This window comes from Dendrobium catenatum, unplaced genomic scaffold, assembly GCF_001605985.2.
Source record: "Dendrobium catenatum unplaced genomic scaffold, ASM160598v2 fragScaff_scaffold_908, whole genome shotgun sequence".
NCBI classification, from domain to species: Eukaryota; Viridiplantae; Streptophyta; class Magnoliopsida; order Asparagales; family Orchidaceae; genus Dendrobium; species Dendrobium catenatum.
Window position 1 is genome coordinate 237,793 of NW_021319370.1, and position 15,114 is coordinate 252,906.

The window sequence follows — 15,114 nt, forward strand, 5'->3', positions numbered from 1 at the left end:
CCCTTATAAAATTTCGTCCTCGAAATTAAAAGGAAACTAAAATCAGTAAATCCATACCTTAGTCAAACAAATGAGGGTAAGTCTCCCTCATTTCTGATTCCTTCTCCCAAGTGGCATCCTTCTCAGAACTGTGCTTCCAAAGCACCTTAACAAAAGGAATCGCTCTGCTCCTCAACTGCTTAACCTCAAAGTCAAGAATCTTCTCTGGTTCGTTAACAAAAGTCAAGTCAGGTTGAATGTCTACCACATCTGTACTAATCCTCTGAGTCTCATCTGAAATATATTTCCTTAAGGAGGAAATGTGAAACACATTATGTACTCCACTCATATGTGCTGGTAGAATCAACCTATAGGCCACCTTTCCAATCCTTTCTGAAATCTCAAAAGGGCCTACAAATCTGGGACTTAATTTTCCTGCTTTGCCAAATCTCTTCACTCCCTTCATTGGACTGACTTTGAGAAATACAAACTCTCCCACATCAAATTCAACTGATCGGTGCTTGGCATCATAATATTTCTTCTGTCTGTCCTGCACTGCCCTCAATCTATCTCTGATCAATCTAATCTTTTCTGTAGCATCATCCACCAAATCAGCACCAATTACCTTTCTTTCTCCTGTCTCAGCCCAATTTAAAGGTGTCCTACACCTTCTCCCATATAAAGCCTCGTATGGAGCCATACCGATACTTGCTTGGAAGCTATTGTTGTAGGCAAATTCAATTAAAGGCACATATACCTCCCACTTACCACCATAATCCAGAACACATAATCTCAGCAAATCTTCTAAGGTCTGGATTGTTCTTTCTGACTGCCCATCTGTCTGAGGGTGGAAAGCTGTACTAAAAGTAAGCCTGGTGCCCAAAGCTTCCTGGACTTTCTTCCAAAATCTGGAAGTAAATCTCCCATCTCTGTCTGACACAATAGTCTTCGGTACTCCATGTAATCTAACAATCTGATCAACATACAGGCTTGCCAATTTTTCAACTGGATCAGACTGTTTGATAGGTATAAAATGTGCAGACTTAGTTAACCTATCAATAATCACCCATAAAGTATCATTTCCTCTTCTGGATCTGGGTAAACCAACCACGAAATCCATAGCAATGTCTTCCCATTTCCACTCTGGTATGGGTAAGGGCTGTAGATATCCTCCTGGCTTCTGGTGCTCAGCTTTAACCATCTGACATGAAATACATTTGGATACTGTATCTGCTACACTTCTCTTCATTCCTGGCCACCAAAACACTTCCTTCAAATCCTGATAACTCTCTTATCGAGTGGTCGTTCTGTCAGCCAGAAAACTAGGTTACATTGAGATAAGAATACAGATTCTGTTAGGTATTCACTCAACTTTATCCATGCGGAACTACTTTTGTTAATATGCAACTTTTTTGGCTAAATTTTTAAGAAGGATTCATATAAATATTAATTCAGGAGCATTATAAAAATTTAATATAATTAGGAGCAAAAATATTTCTTTAATTGGCTTTTTGTATGCTTAGCTGAGAATGCCATGGGCATTTTATGAAGATGCCATACCAATTTACATTTTCATGAGCGACCTTCCTCGAATTTAATCTAGGGAGAGAAATTGAGAAGGAAATTATATAGAGAATTCTTATGAGCAGAGAGAGATTTGGTCATTAAAGTCAAATGGTTACAATTTTTTAAGGCGTTCATCGTATGTTAATTAATAATGGAAAAACATGCAATGAATCAAACTCATACCTTTTAATATTTAGTTGTTTTTCTTTGCTTAAAAGGGCAATCTGAAAGTAACCTAATTAACTTAATTAAAGTTTGAGATAAATTTCTATTTTAATAATCACGATATATTAACAAATACTACAAAAAAAAGTTTTAAGAGCTATTGAATCAATTTAGAGGGAAATTTTGTGGATTATGTGTGAATTCCATTTTGATAAGTGATGTAAAAAGCTTGTAAAATAGCTTTTAAATCAATCATGCAAAAGATGGAAGTTGAAACAACAAAAAATTTGAATAATCTATAAACCTTTGATTTTCTATAATTTATTACAATTTGAAAAATTCCATTAATGAAGAAGTATCTATACCGTTGGAACATTTATGTCGGATGTTCGATTATCAAATTGTCACAAGCTTTGCTTATAAATATGCAAGATTTAGTGATCATTTGGTCCTTTGATTGTTATCCAAAAGTTTTCATATTTACTTATGTGCTTGATCTTGAGAAAATTGAAATCGAATCGGTTCACTCTTTCTGTTGTTGGGTTTGTTTCATCAAAAAGATCAATTGGACTATACATTCATTGAAATCAGAGTTCAAATAGTCTGGAATTGAAATTTGATAGTTTTCTTCTTCAATGTGCATCAAGATTCGTGCTTAATTAAGTGATTTCTTTGATTACATATTAATATTAATAGTTAAGATGTATATACTTATTGATAAATATAAATGAATGTATAAATTTTAATTAAATTTAACATAATTCGTAAAAGAGTATTTATGTTTTTTTGTTGAAATTCAAATATTTAAAAATTTAGTCTTTAAATTGTGTCCATAGCCTGTTAAAACTAGTTGAGTTTTTATATATATATTGGATCATAAAAATAAAAATTTATCCTAAAATTTAGTAAAAGGAAAAAAATCTAAAATTATTAAAATGTATGAGGTTGATTCCTTGCATCTATTATTCATCAGTTAAACGATGTATGACAATTATCCTGAAAATATTATAGCCATTTGACTAAAGTTAACTAATATCTCTCAACCTTTATCTTTTCAATATGAAAATTTTTTATTTAATTTCTTTCCCAATTATTTTTCTAGAAAAACATTTCTAATATATTTCTTATATGTTTAAAATATTTCACTCGTGACAAAGCCAATTGCCTTGGTATTTTCATGAAAATGCCAATTTTTTTGGGGTTTTCATGAAAATGCGTATTATATGGGCATTTTGAACTAATTTAGAAAACACTCAGTTAAAGATGTTTTTGCTTCTATTAAATATAATTCTTATAGTGATCCTATTCCTACATTCATATTTATAAACGGTTCTTTTAAAAAATTTTCCTATTTTTTAAAATTTTAAAGGATTTTTAATCCTTATTGTACTCATTTACATTTCTTTTCATGCCTATGCCTTGTGTTTAGAGCGATGCGTCATTTTCAAAAGATTATTCCAGGGCCTTTTCAACTAAGTTAGAAATGTATGAGGGGATTTTAATAAACTTCTAAGAGGTAGAAGAGATTTGTTGTTTTGAGGCATTATAATCTTGTTATTATAGTTAACATGCTAATTGTGTGTTTCATTTATCATTGACTGAGGCATTTGTAAAAGATTTGTTTCTATGTATTATTTACTTGTAAATGGTAAGAACTGCAAGTTCTTTGAAGTTCAGACACCCAGTCATAATTAATTTTGTTTGACTTTTTTTTGTTCTCCTCAAAAGAGATCCACAAGAATTTGATAGTTCATGATTTATATCATACATGAAAATATCTCTATAATCGTAATCTAGCAGTGATTAAGTAAAAAAAATCAAGGAAACATTTATGCTAGCCCTCTGCTCGGGCTCTCATTTGTTGCTGCTCCTAGCTCTCACGTGGTGGTGTCCCCTGGTGTTGAGTCCTCTCAATGCTTATGTCATCACGTCTAGCTTCACGCACATGGGATGCTTGGCCTTTGATTTAGCTTTTTTGCACTTACATGTTGCAATCTCTCTTGCATCGTGCTCGTGTTCATGCTTCAATTTCAAGGCAGTGTTCGTATGGTGTAGGCCCTATGCATTCTCTGACTTTGATGCCTTCTGGCTTCTATCTGGCTTGACACCTATCAATTTTTTTTCAATAATGGCCTATAATATTTCCCAGAACCTGCCTCCATCCTTCTAAGGCAAGCCATCTCTCATTTTGTTTGACAAGATCTATGAGTTGGCTTCGCTTTTTTTCTTTCTTCCTTGTTGGTATGTATTTTAGGGTTGTTCTAATATTAAGATTGTTCGTAGATTCATGGTCGATCTATGTTTTATTGGGAACTATGCTATTAGGCTTACAGATTCTAGTAATGTTCTTATTAAGTATCTCGAGAATTTGATTACTCAAGACTCTTTTAGAGATTGATACCATGTGGATGAGTTTCTAATGTGCATACTTAAGTGGTCATATCATTTTGACTATTCAATGAATCTCCTGTTACCTCAATTTGGGTTATCTTTCCATATCTTTAGATTCACTACTTTAAATAGTCTATTTTTTTTCACTCGTTGCTTAATTTTTGGTAAATCAATCAAGGCGGATGTTGCTACCACTAGGCTTTTCAAGTTGTCGGTGGCTTGGGTACTGGTCAAAATGAATGTCACTTTTTCTTTGGAGAAAGAAATTTGGATTGGCTCCACAATTGGTGGTTACTAGCAAAAGTTAGAGTTTGAAGACATTCATTCGTATTGTTCTTAGGATTCTTTTGGGCACACTCAAAGCTTTGGAAATCCCTTAGCGATAGAGACAATGGGAATATTCATCTGATAAAAACATTTCTCTTAATGCAATGGTGGCATTGACTTATGATCCAGTTTGTGCACAATTTTTTGATCAACTTTAGATCTTTCTTGCAATTTATTATACCCAAAATGTTCAAAGTAGTAAGCGGGAATTGTTTTTCAAAATATACCCCATTTGATCATACCTCCATAAAACATCAAGTATATTTTCATTAAATTCTATTTTTAATTCAGAGCATTTTGATATATGTAAGTAATGGCCAAAAGGATATGTACATTCATTAATTCATTGCATTGATATTATGAAAAGTTGTGGGCTTTGAAAATTCGGCCCCGGCCTCCACCCGACTGTATGCTTTTTCTTTCGGGGGAGTTTTAATGGATTAAGTTCTAGGGTAAATTTTGGAAGGTAGATGGGTTTGTAGATAAGATACTACCCAGAGATTTCACCCTCATTTTTGCGAGGACTTTATGATCTAAGTTCTGGTTTCATATAGGCACAAGCCCCTATAGTTAATTACCCCTCTCGATAACGAGAGAGAACTTTCGATTAAGGCTAGTGGTTAATCAGATACGTAGAGATACGTGTTATCTGACATATAGTAGCAGCATAGGCTTGGATTTAGGAATTGGATTTGAATTCTAAAATTTGGAAAGTTTGATATTTAAAATAGAAATTTCACAATCTTTTACTTAAAGCGAATGGTGGGGGAATGGATGATGGACCCGATCAAGATCCCATGGTTTCGTCGTTCCGGGTCATCATGGTCCCTGGTTTACTTAGTCAGAGGAGGTAGTCGACCCAACCTGACAGAAGGATCATTGTCGGCAGGTATGGGTTGCTTCGTCCAAGGGGACCTTATAGACATGGGGTGAATATTTGTCTAAGGGGACAAATTTGAATACACCTTAGCTAACAGAGGGCTTTGTGCCCTATCAATTATATCATATTGATTCATATCTCAAGGATTTGATGCCACTAAGGAACGTATTGGCTTTAGCCATAATCGGTATTTCGTGGTGCCATTTGGCAGCAAAACCACTCGGTTCAGAGGGCCCCAGGTCATAACCGTTTATCCTGTGGTGACATTTGGTGGAAAAATCGCTGGTTAGAGGACACGTACCACGTCCTTATTGGTAGGAGATTGTTTGAGAATGGATCATAGTAATATTTTTGACCAGACATTTAGCTCTATGTGAGCTGAAGTTATTTTAATTTGTCCATCCCGGCAAACTATTGTGGATGGTGGATGGATGTTACTTTAAGTGATTGATGATTGATTTCTATTTTTAAATATTTTTAGATTTTGGGATTTCTGGAATTTCTGTAGAGTTTTGACAAGCATTTGGGTGGCATTTTGGATATTTGGAGTTGATCCCTCCGGTTGAAATATGCATTCAACACGGTCATCATCGGGGTGTTTGAGGTCATTTCCATTTGCTGATTAAACCTTGTCGACTCGGCCTAGCTGTTGATCGATGATCGGGTTTCGTAGGCTTTATGCCTTTATTAGTGAATTCTCTTGATTATAGGCTTTGAAGGCCTAATATGAATGTATCGGTCGCCACTACCGTATATTTATTTGATGATTCGAACCTATCATGTCCCATTGATCCACATAGAAGGATCGAGTTCGGACTTATTTATCAATTTAAATTTTTAGCTTTAAGTATTAGGTCTTGTTTCTTGCAGTCCAATTCAAACTCAAGCTCAGCTTGAGTTGAAATCCATAAGTCCAGTTCATGTCCAGGTCTTCTGCGGTCCAAATTAAAATCAGATTTGAGTCCTTGTTCAGTCCGAGTTCAAGTTCAATCACAGTCCTCTGCGGTTCAAGTTATATCCTTTGCATTCAAGTTTAAGTTCAAATTAGGTGCATTTAATGTTCGTTCAATTTACAAGTCCAACTCCAAATAATATCATTTATAGTTCAAGTCCTTGTCTTTAGACAAAATTTCGGCAGTCTACTGGCGTCTCCCCCGTTTAGGGGAAAAATCAAAAGGCAGCCTACCCGCCACGTCAAGAAAGACGTGCACAGTTGGTGTTGTGAGACACCGCGACAGTAGTAGTTTTTGTCATCCACCACGCCAAGAAAGGAGTGCATGGGCTTTTATAAGTAGATATATGAAAAAACAGTTCTTTCCCCGCGTACGGGTACTTATATTTTTGCCATGCCGTGCTAAGAAAAGCATACACAGGGATCGCCTGCTTCGTTGTAAGCACCGTAGCAAGTTCCCTCCCACGACACTAAGAAAAACATGCATGGGTGGTCCCTTGGTGCGCCACGAACACCGAAAAAGGACTTTAGGGGGATTGCCCGCCTCGCCACAAGCACCGGAGCGAACTTCCTCCCATCGTGCTAAGAAAAGCACGCATGGGTGGTTATTTGCCCCGTCGCAAGTGCCGAGGGCGGGTTCTCCCAAGTTTAGTATGTTATACCTTGGCGGACGTCGACGACGAAGATTTTATAAAAATATACAAAGTCTCTCTTTTTTTTCTTTTTCTTTTCTTTTTTTGAAATAACTTTCTTCTTTTTTTTTTCTACCCCCTCTCTTTTCTCTTATTTTTGTCTCTCCCTCTCTTTCTTTTTTAAATCATACACAAGCCCTTTCTTTGCATTTAATAATAATAATAATACAAATAGTATTAAATACTTAAACACTAATATATAACAATACTAACACTATATTAGATAATAATAGAAAGTAATAATAGAACCCTAAGCTAAACTACCTGCTGGATTCGGGCCATTCGGCTAACAGAGTGGAGAAGTCTGGGTCGAGGTCGCTGGTTTGGGTCGGGTAAGCGTGAGAGCTTCTCTCTCTCTCTCTCTCTCTCTCTCTCTCTCTCTCTTCTCTGGATCGGCACAAGCACGGGTTAGACGGCTCGGGTAGGGAAGGCGACGAGAGAATTGTCTAGGCGAGAGTTCTGTAGGTGTCAGCTTCAGATGATGCTCGGTTAGAGCAGGCTTTGGGTTCGGTTGGCTTGTCGGAGGAGAACTTGATGGGATTCAGAGGAGATCCAGGCGGTGGAGCCGACGGCTCTGAAGGTTTGAGGGGTAGGTGCGATAGTTTGTGTGAGACAGAGATGTCGAGCTTGGAGGCTGTGGATCGGAAGGGAGGGAGCTTCAATCGGAACGTCCGATTGAGTTGGGGTTGGAAGCAAGCCGCAAGGAAGGGCCTCGGCTGTGGGGATTCAGTGGTTTTGCGATCATGGAAGAGAGAAGGGAATCTGGAGTTGGGATTTCGCAAGTTAGAGCTGAGAGCACCTCCGAAGGCTTCATTCGAGTTGCTTATAACGACGAAGATCATGTCATATCACGAGGTTTCAGCGGTATTTGGGGGAGAAGACGTGGATATCAGCCGGATTTCAGGGATTCGCTCATGTATTTCGATGGTGCCGAGGTATTTGAGCGGGATTTCAGTTGGATTCTCGGAGAAGTCAACTAGGTCTTTGTATACGAGGTATGCAATGTTCCTTATGGATTTTTCTTGAATTTGGCTTGGGTTTTGGTTATATACCTGTTGGTCAACAAAAGATAATTAAATTAATTTTTCCTGAACTAAATGTTAATTAACTGAACTAAATATTAATCAATTAATTATTGCTATTACAGTTTAGTTAATTAATTAAATGTTGTTGTAGCAGTACAGTTCCACTTAAAACCTTATGCAATAGATAATTGCATCAAATGACTGAGATTGCATAGGAAGATTTTAGTGCAAAAGGTATTAGACTTATAATATTATATAATAACTTAAATTAAGCACTAGCCCATTCTATTTCTTTCCCCATTCTCGTCACATTGTTCTCCATTCTTTGGAGTTCGATCAGGGCGCAGGCTGCGAACAGAAGCTGGGGAAAATTCGTGGGGGCTGCTGCTGTTGCGTGTGATTCCTGTGGTTGCTGGGGACAAAACAGTAAGGTAAGAAGTGAAAGAGAAGGAAAAAGAGTTAATTGGATGGAAAATTGAAGGAAAGGTAAGTAGAGAGGGAGTTTTGGGAGAGGGAAAGAATAATTTGGGTTAAATGAGTCCAATTGAGGTAAATTTGCATATTACCTTATATTTATTTTGAATTCATGTATTAATGATACGAAGTATGCTTTAGGTTGTTTACAAGAGGAAAAGAGGCCGAGGTATTTCAGTTGAACAACTTTACATGACTACTCTAGAGAACTAGGCGAGATACCAATTTGTAGTATAGGAAAAAGTAAGCTTTTTTATACAATTATGATAGCATGTTTATTTAATTATGGTGATAATTATTTTCATGTTAAGCATGTTAATGTTTTACTGGCATATTTGGTTTCAATATTTGTTGGATGAGTTAATTTGATATACATATGTTAACTGTATATAAAGGTATGTTTAGAAATGTGAAGTTTCTTGAAAGATAAATGAAAAGGAAAATGGGATAAGTCATATATGAGGGATAGACTTGTATAAGTAAATGCGATAGACCCGATGAGATAAGTCTTAGGGACCATATAGGAGGTACCTGACTCTCTCACTTCTAAAAGTTAAGAATTCAGATTTAACTTTTAATGAGAGAGCTCTTACTTCTAAATGCTGAGAATTCAAACCCAATGTTAAAGGAGAGAGCTATAAATAGTCATCATATGACTTGCCTAAAGTAATGAAAAATAAATAGAACAAAGAATATGTGGAAGGTTAAATAATATTTATGGTGATTGACATTGTTATGCATTGGTTATTTATACCGTTTTATGATTCATACACCAATTCAGATATCATTTATAATTGAATGCAAAGTTTTGTGTTTCTTATTTCTTATTTCTTATATTATGATTGTGTATTTCATTGAGTTTAAGCTCATTAACAGTGGTTGTACTGTGGGAAAGTGGAAGGAGCGAGTGGGGTGATAGTTAGGAGGTTAACTGCATTTCTGTATACATACATTTTAGGTGTGTATAGAGGTCAAAGTAGAAGCTATACAGTCAGACAAATTTTTGGGTATGTAACTTCGTTGAAAATTTTACTAAAGCTTTGTATTTCTTTGATGTATTGTGCATATGTTCCAAATAGAAAATTGGTAGATAAACTGTTAAACTAAAAAGTGCTTTGTAATGGGATAGTTTGGATATGCTATTTCTTACTCACTTAATCTAATAGAAATATTTCTAGATGGGTGTTAGTAAGAAATATGTCTAGTTTGATTACACTCTAGGTTGACTAAGGCTACGTTTGGGACGACGTCTGGGCTGCTTCACGGCTTAAAACGCGCACCCCGTGCTGTTTGGGGCAGTGCGTTGGACCTCCGGCCTAAAAATTTTTACTCTGGCAGCCTGTTTTTTGCGAAGCAAAATACCTCCCGCGGTCCGTCGCTTTCCGCTGTTCTGATATGCTAGAAAGTCGAAATTAACCTTCTTTTCAGTCGGACCCCTCTTCCGCTTTGTCCATCTGCACACACCCCACGAAGCCATCGTTTGTCCTCTCTCTCACGGACGAACCAGACGGAAGCCACGCCTCTGCCTCTCATCCGTTCGAACTGTATCAGGACACCGCAAAACTCCCTCCTCCTGTCGACTCTCTCTCTCACACAAGGTAACCGCATACTCTCTTCTTCCTTCTCCTCTTCTCTCTTCTCTTCTTCTTTCCCCTTTCTTCTTCTCCCTTGTTCTCTCTTCTTATGTAGTTAGGATCCCAATTTTTCTTGCTGGATGTCATAAATAGGAACAAATGGAAGTATGCCCCTGAGAGAATGAGAGCATCTTCTTCATTTCTTCAAAGAAACAAGCTTCCAGGCTTGATGATTCATTTATCATAGCTCCAACATGTAAATTTTTTAGCTCTACTGCATCGCCACGGAACCTTTCTTCTCTGTATGAGGTTGTAGCGGGGTTTACAAAGGTTTTATTAATCTTGCAAATGACATGGGAGAAAGGATTACAGTGACTGTTAAGATGCTCAACCAGTATGATTTGCAGGGACAAAAGAAATGGCTTGCAGAAGTAAAGTTTCTTGGAATTGTTGATCACCCAAATCTTTTTATTTTATTTTATTAAATGCTTATTATATGATCAGTAAGTTGTTTTTAAGACGGAATACGTAAATAGATCAATTGTTACCAGAAAATTTTATTATTTATTACATTTTCGTTGCCGGTTCAATTTTTGGAATATGGAAAGAATTTATATGATTACCGTTTAAAAGTAATACTGCAAATATATGGAAAGAATTTATATTATTACATTTAATTTAGAATAGTTAGTTTGTTATCATAAATTTTTTTAAAAATTGACATTTAATGAATTTTCTTTTATCTTAATATGTAAGGGTATAAATGTAATTTTTTCCCATACAGTTGCAATACAGCAACTTCACAGTTATAATTCCCAAACAAAATATATTGCTTTATGTACAGCAACTTCAGAACTCAGCTTTCTGTACAACAACTTCACAACCTACTTTACCGACAGCTGCAGTCGTCTCAAACAAACCCTAAAGGTGGTCAAAATAGGGTGTGACATAATTAGTGCCTTTCCAAATTGTAGTCTAACAGTTGAGAATGATTTTGCACCTACTTGTAATATTAGTTCTCCATATCTGCCTTAGGTTTTTATCTTCTGATGAGCAATGATCATCCTATTATTGAGGATATCTGTGATCCAGACTCCTTATTTTTGGCTTCGATGTTTAGCATTTCTAGCACAAGAGAGCTAATGGGTTAGAAGGGAAGAAAAAGCAAGTGAATAGATCCTATCTCTCTTCAAAGTATATCAAACTTCAAGTTATACTTTTTTAATGAGGGCCTTTGGGATTTATCTCTTTTCTGTTAGTTTGTTCATTTGCCACTTGTTGGTCTTGTTTGTGTAATTTCTTTTCATTCTTTTCATCGAGCAATGCTATGCAATTGCTTCGTGTTGTATTCTTTCATGGTATGAATAAAATTTCTTTTGCTTAAAAAAAATGGAGGAAGTGCTGGTTTGAGTGGTTTCAAAGAAAACATGTAAAGGGAGGAGCAAGGTATTTTTTGCTTATGCTTTCATAGCACTATGTCTAGTGATGTTAATGTTAATTGAAGCACACCCTTTTTCCTAATCAATAATCATTACTTTTTTTAACTGAAACTGCATATGAAAGTCACTCTAATACCAACACAACTGATCTATCATTCATAGTTGAATTCCAAGGTATCAAGATACAATGTTTAATTAAAATAAAGCCAGGTGAATTAATGACAAATAGACCTAGCATTTAGGTGAAATTTCAGAAGCCATGCAAAATATCAATTATCAAATAACTTGATTGTAGACTTTGTAGGGTTTAAGGAACTAATTTTGAAAGAAAAAATCTGATTATCAAGTATCAGTAATAGACCTTCCATATCATTACCAAGTAATGAGGTCGGAGTAGTGAAACTTGTGTTATTTGCCTTGTCAAAAGATCTCATTAACAAAGAAAATCCCAGGAAAATGGTTTGTCATGCCATACTTGACTGTAACTGTTAGTTTTGATGAAGTATAATCAATTGAATCACGAAAACATCCAAGTGTCAGCAACCGAATCTAACATCATTACGAGTTCTGAATTTCTGTGGAACTGTTTATTTCCCCCATTTCATTCTTTTCTCAGTGGGCTATGTTACCAAAAATTCTCTTTGAATTTTCGTTTCCTCCAGAGTTAGGTTGGTGAGGTTGGGGCATCCTGCACGTTTGTTACCCCAAGTGCTGGAGAGCGCTCTCGATGCACAGGTACAGCATTAACATTTCCTTTATACCAAGTTTTGATTTTACAGCAAGATGTTGTCTAGTAGACTTAACTAGAGCTTATCAGACACTGCTTTAGAGAAATGGATGCTTTAACTAAATATCTTTTAGATCGTGTGGAAAATATTGTTTGTTGTTAAGGGCTATAATGGATGAGCTATATAAAGACACAAGATATCAAAATATGGTGACATTCTTGATTCTTATCTTAATAATTAAAATTAGGGTTACTTGTATAAAACTCCTTATTGTTTGTTTTGTATTACATGAATAATAGGTTAACTTGTTTTGTGAACTAAGGGTAACTAATCTTGATTTTATGATGTAGTTTTTTAAACCCCACTAGTACTTCTAGGGGTTGATATGAATCCTTAGTATTGCTAATAAGGATTTGGGTATGACTATCTGAGTCGATCATACTGACATTCATATGCTAGCCAAATTCAGAATGGAAAAATCATTAAAGTTATTATGTCACATTTGGAATCTATTAAATATGGGAGATTTGAGAAATAATTTCTTCTGATTAGTTTCTTGACAAGAAATATTAGTTGAAATCTTTTTATCTACTAAATTATCAAGACATTTGCTGGATTTTTGAGACTGAATTTGAGCAAGAATCATCATAATCCACAACTTTAGGAAAATCAATTATAGCTTTGGTGTAAAAGCCGAAAAAATATCGATCATATGCGTCGCACAAATTTCGATGCGCCACGACGAAATTAGGCAAAATTTCAAAGTCTTCGGAATTCGACGCAATTAATTTTATTAGATTTTATGTGAAATTTCAATCGAAACGGGATAAAGAATTTATACCTAATTTCACGCGAATTTGAAGTTAAAAATGGATGAAGAAAATTTTAATAAAAATTAATATGCAAATGTCTAAGTAGCCCTCCTAACTCTTAAGGGAAATTTTTGGCTTGAAGGGCACATGCGTATTCTTTTCCCACACCGGCACACCCCCAACAAATCCTTAAGGGACGGCGGCTTTCTGGCAGCGGTTCGTGGAGGGAATCGAAGGGAGAACTCTGGGAAGGAGTAAGGTGAATTTCTAAGAGCAATTTTCATTGTTTTCCTTAAGAGTTCTTTGATGAAAAAATTTAGGGTTTATTGGAAACTTCAAATTTCTTTAGGAGATTGATAGGGAAGGCTTATGTCCTTTAAGAGTTGATTTTAAACATGAAAAATGAGATTTTTCCCTAAAAATTTTGGTCTTTGAAAATTATGGTTTCTTTGAATCTTCTTTTCCTTTCAAAATGCTTTAGTATGAATGATTCCTAATGACATTAGAAAGCCTCTATTGGAAGTTAATTTAATTTTTTATGAAAAATTTCAAGTTTAAAAAATTAAGGCTTTTCCCTAATCATGAAAATCCTTAAGTGTTATTGTTGCAAATAGACTCAGGAAAGATTTTAGAGGTGGGAATTAGGGTTTTTGCACAAAATTTCATTTTTGTAATTTTAATTTAGATTAATCTGAAAATTTGTTGACCTCCATGAAGAAAAAAAAAAAAAATCAGAATATAAAATACCTGTGAAGCTGGCTGCCCATCCCGCAAATCCTGCAAAAATCTCGTCGCCAGCTACAGTGTTTCGTCCTACGACCCTGCAAACAGCGCCATCTCAGAGCAGGATACGCGGATATCGTGCGCAGGCCTCGATCTCGCTCCCATGAGCGTCATTAAATACCCCGCTTCTCCCTTCGGCTAGACACACACGATCAAGCTCTAGTCTCTTCTCCCGTTTGCAAATCCCTCACAGCCTCCGACTCTCACGACCGGAATCCCTCCCGCTCTCTGCCGAAATCCTCAAACCTCTACTCCCTCACTCCCCATCCCGTTTCCACTCAACCCGTCGCCACCTCCCCCATCTTCTGAAGCCTCGACGATCTCCCGACCTCCCGACCTCCAGTCGCTCGAGAGAGAGAGAAAGAGAGAGAGAGAGGGAGGGAGAAAGGAGAGAGCATTTTCCTACCTTAGTCGAAGCTCCTTCGCCTCCCTCACTGCCGTTCGACTTTGCTCCCTTGGACGACTTCCCTTCTCACCCGATCGGAAGTCACGACATTTTGATCGCGATCAACAACGGGAGCTCGTCACTCCTCCTGCTCCTTCAGAACTGTTCGGCTTCGCTCCTACATTGACTTTCCCTTCCAGTAGGATCGGAAGTTACACATTTTGATCGGAAACAGAACAGGGAGCTCGCTGGAAGTGAAGGTAACTTTCTACCCTTCGCGTGCTTCTTCGGCCTGTCCTGGCCGAACCCGAGAGAGAGAGGGAGAGATTGCTTATATTTTTATTAACTAATATTAATTATAATTAATTTAATAAAATTATAATTAATTATTAATTATAATAATTATATCAGTTATAATTAAATATTATTAGTTTTTATTAATTATATTTAACTGTTAATTATCATTAATTATCTTTAATTATTATTAATTATAATTAGGCATAACTAATTATAATTAATTATAATTAATAGGTTAATTATAATTAAATAGTTAAATATTATTAATTTTAATTAATTGTTTAATTATTTATTTAATTATAATTATTATAATTAAATAACATTAATTATAATTAAATATAATTAATGGATTATTTATAACTAAATGATTAATTATCATTAATTGCAAAAATGTCTCTCTTGCCTCGATCCTCGGGCCGACACCGACATTCCTCGCGAAGGTATGAATTTTCTAAACTCAGATTCTCGCTCCGTTGTGTGCGGCGGACCGGAAAACCGCCTATACACGCCTTTATTGCGCGTGGTGGGATGGGACCCCGGTCCGACGCCTACGACGAGGCGGGAATCGCCTAAACTCTACTCCGGTGTTCGTGGCGCACCGGAAAACCGCCTATACACGCCTTTATTGCGCGTGGTGGGAAGGGA

At 36.2% G+C, this 15,114-nt stretch overlaps 1 protein-coding gene across 11 annotated transcripts in view; it reads left to right on the forward strand.

Annotated features, from left to right (window-relative positions):
- Positions 1-15,114, forward strand: part of LOC110112802 (DNA-binding protein SMUBP-2) — a 46,856-nt gene that overhangs the window by 14,364 nt on the left and 17,378 nt on the right. For all 11 annotated transcript variants that reach the window (XR_003701611.1, XM_028697266.1, XM_028697271.1 and 8 more), the window contains one exon: positions 12,127-12,199. Coding sequence is in view for 10 of the 11 variants with exons in the window: in XM_028697266.1 (XP_028553099.1) it covers positions 12,127-12,199 (73 nt within the window). In the remaining variant the exon portion in view is untranslated. The remainder of the gene's footprint in view (positions 1-12,126; positions 12,200-15,114) is intronic.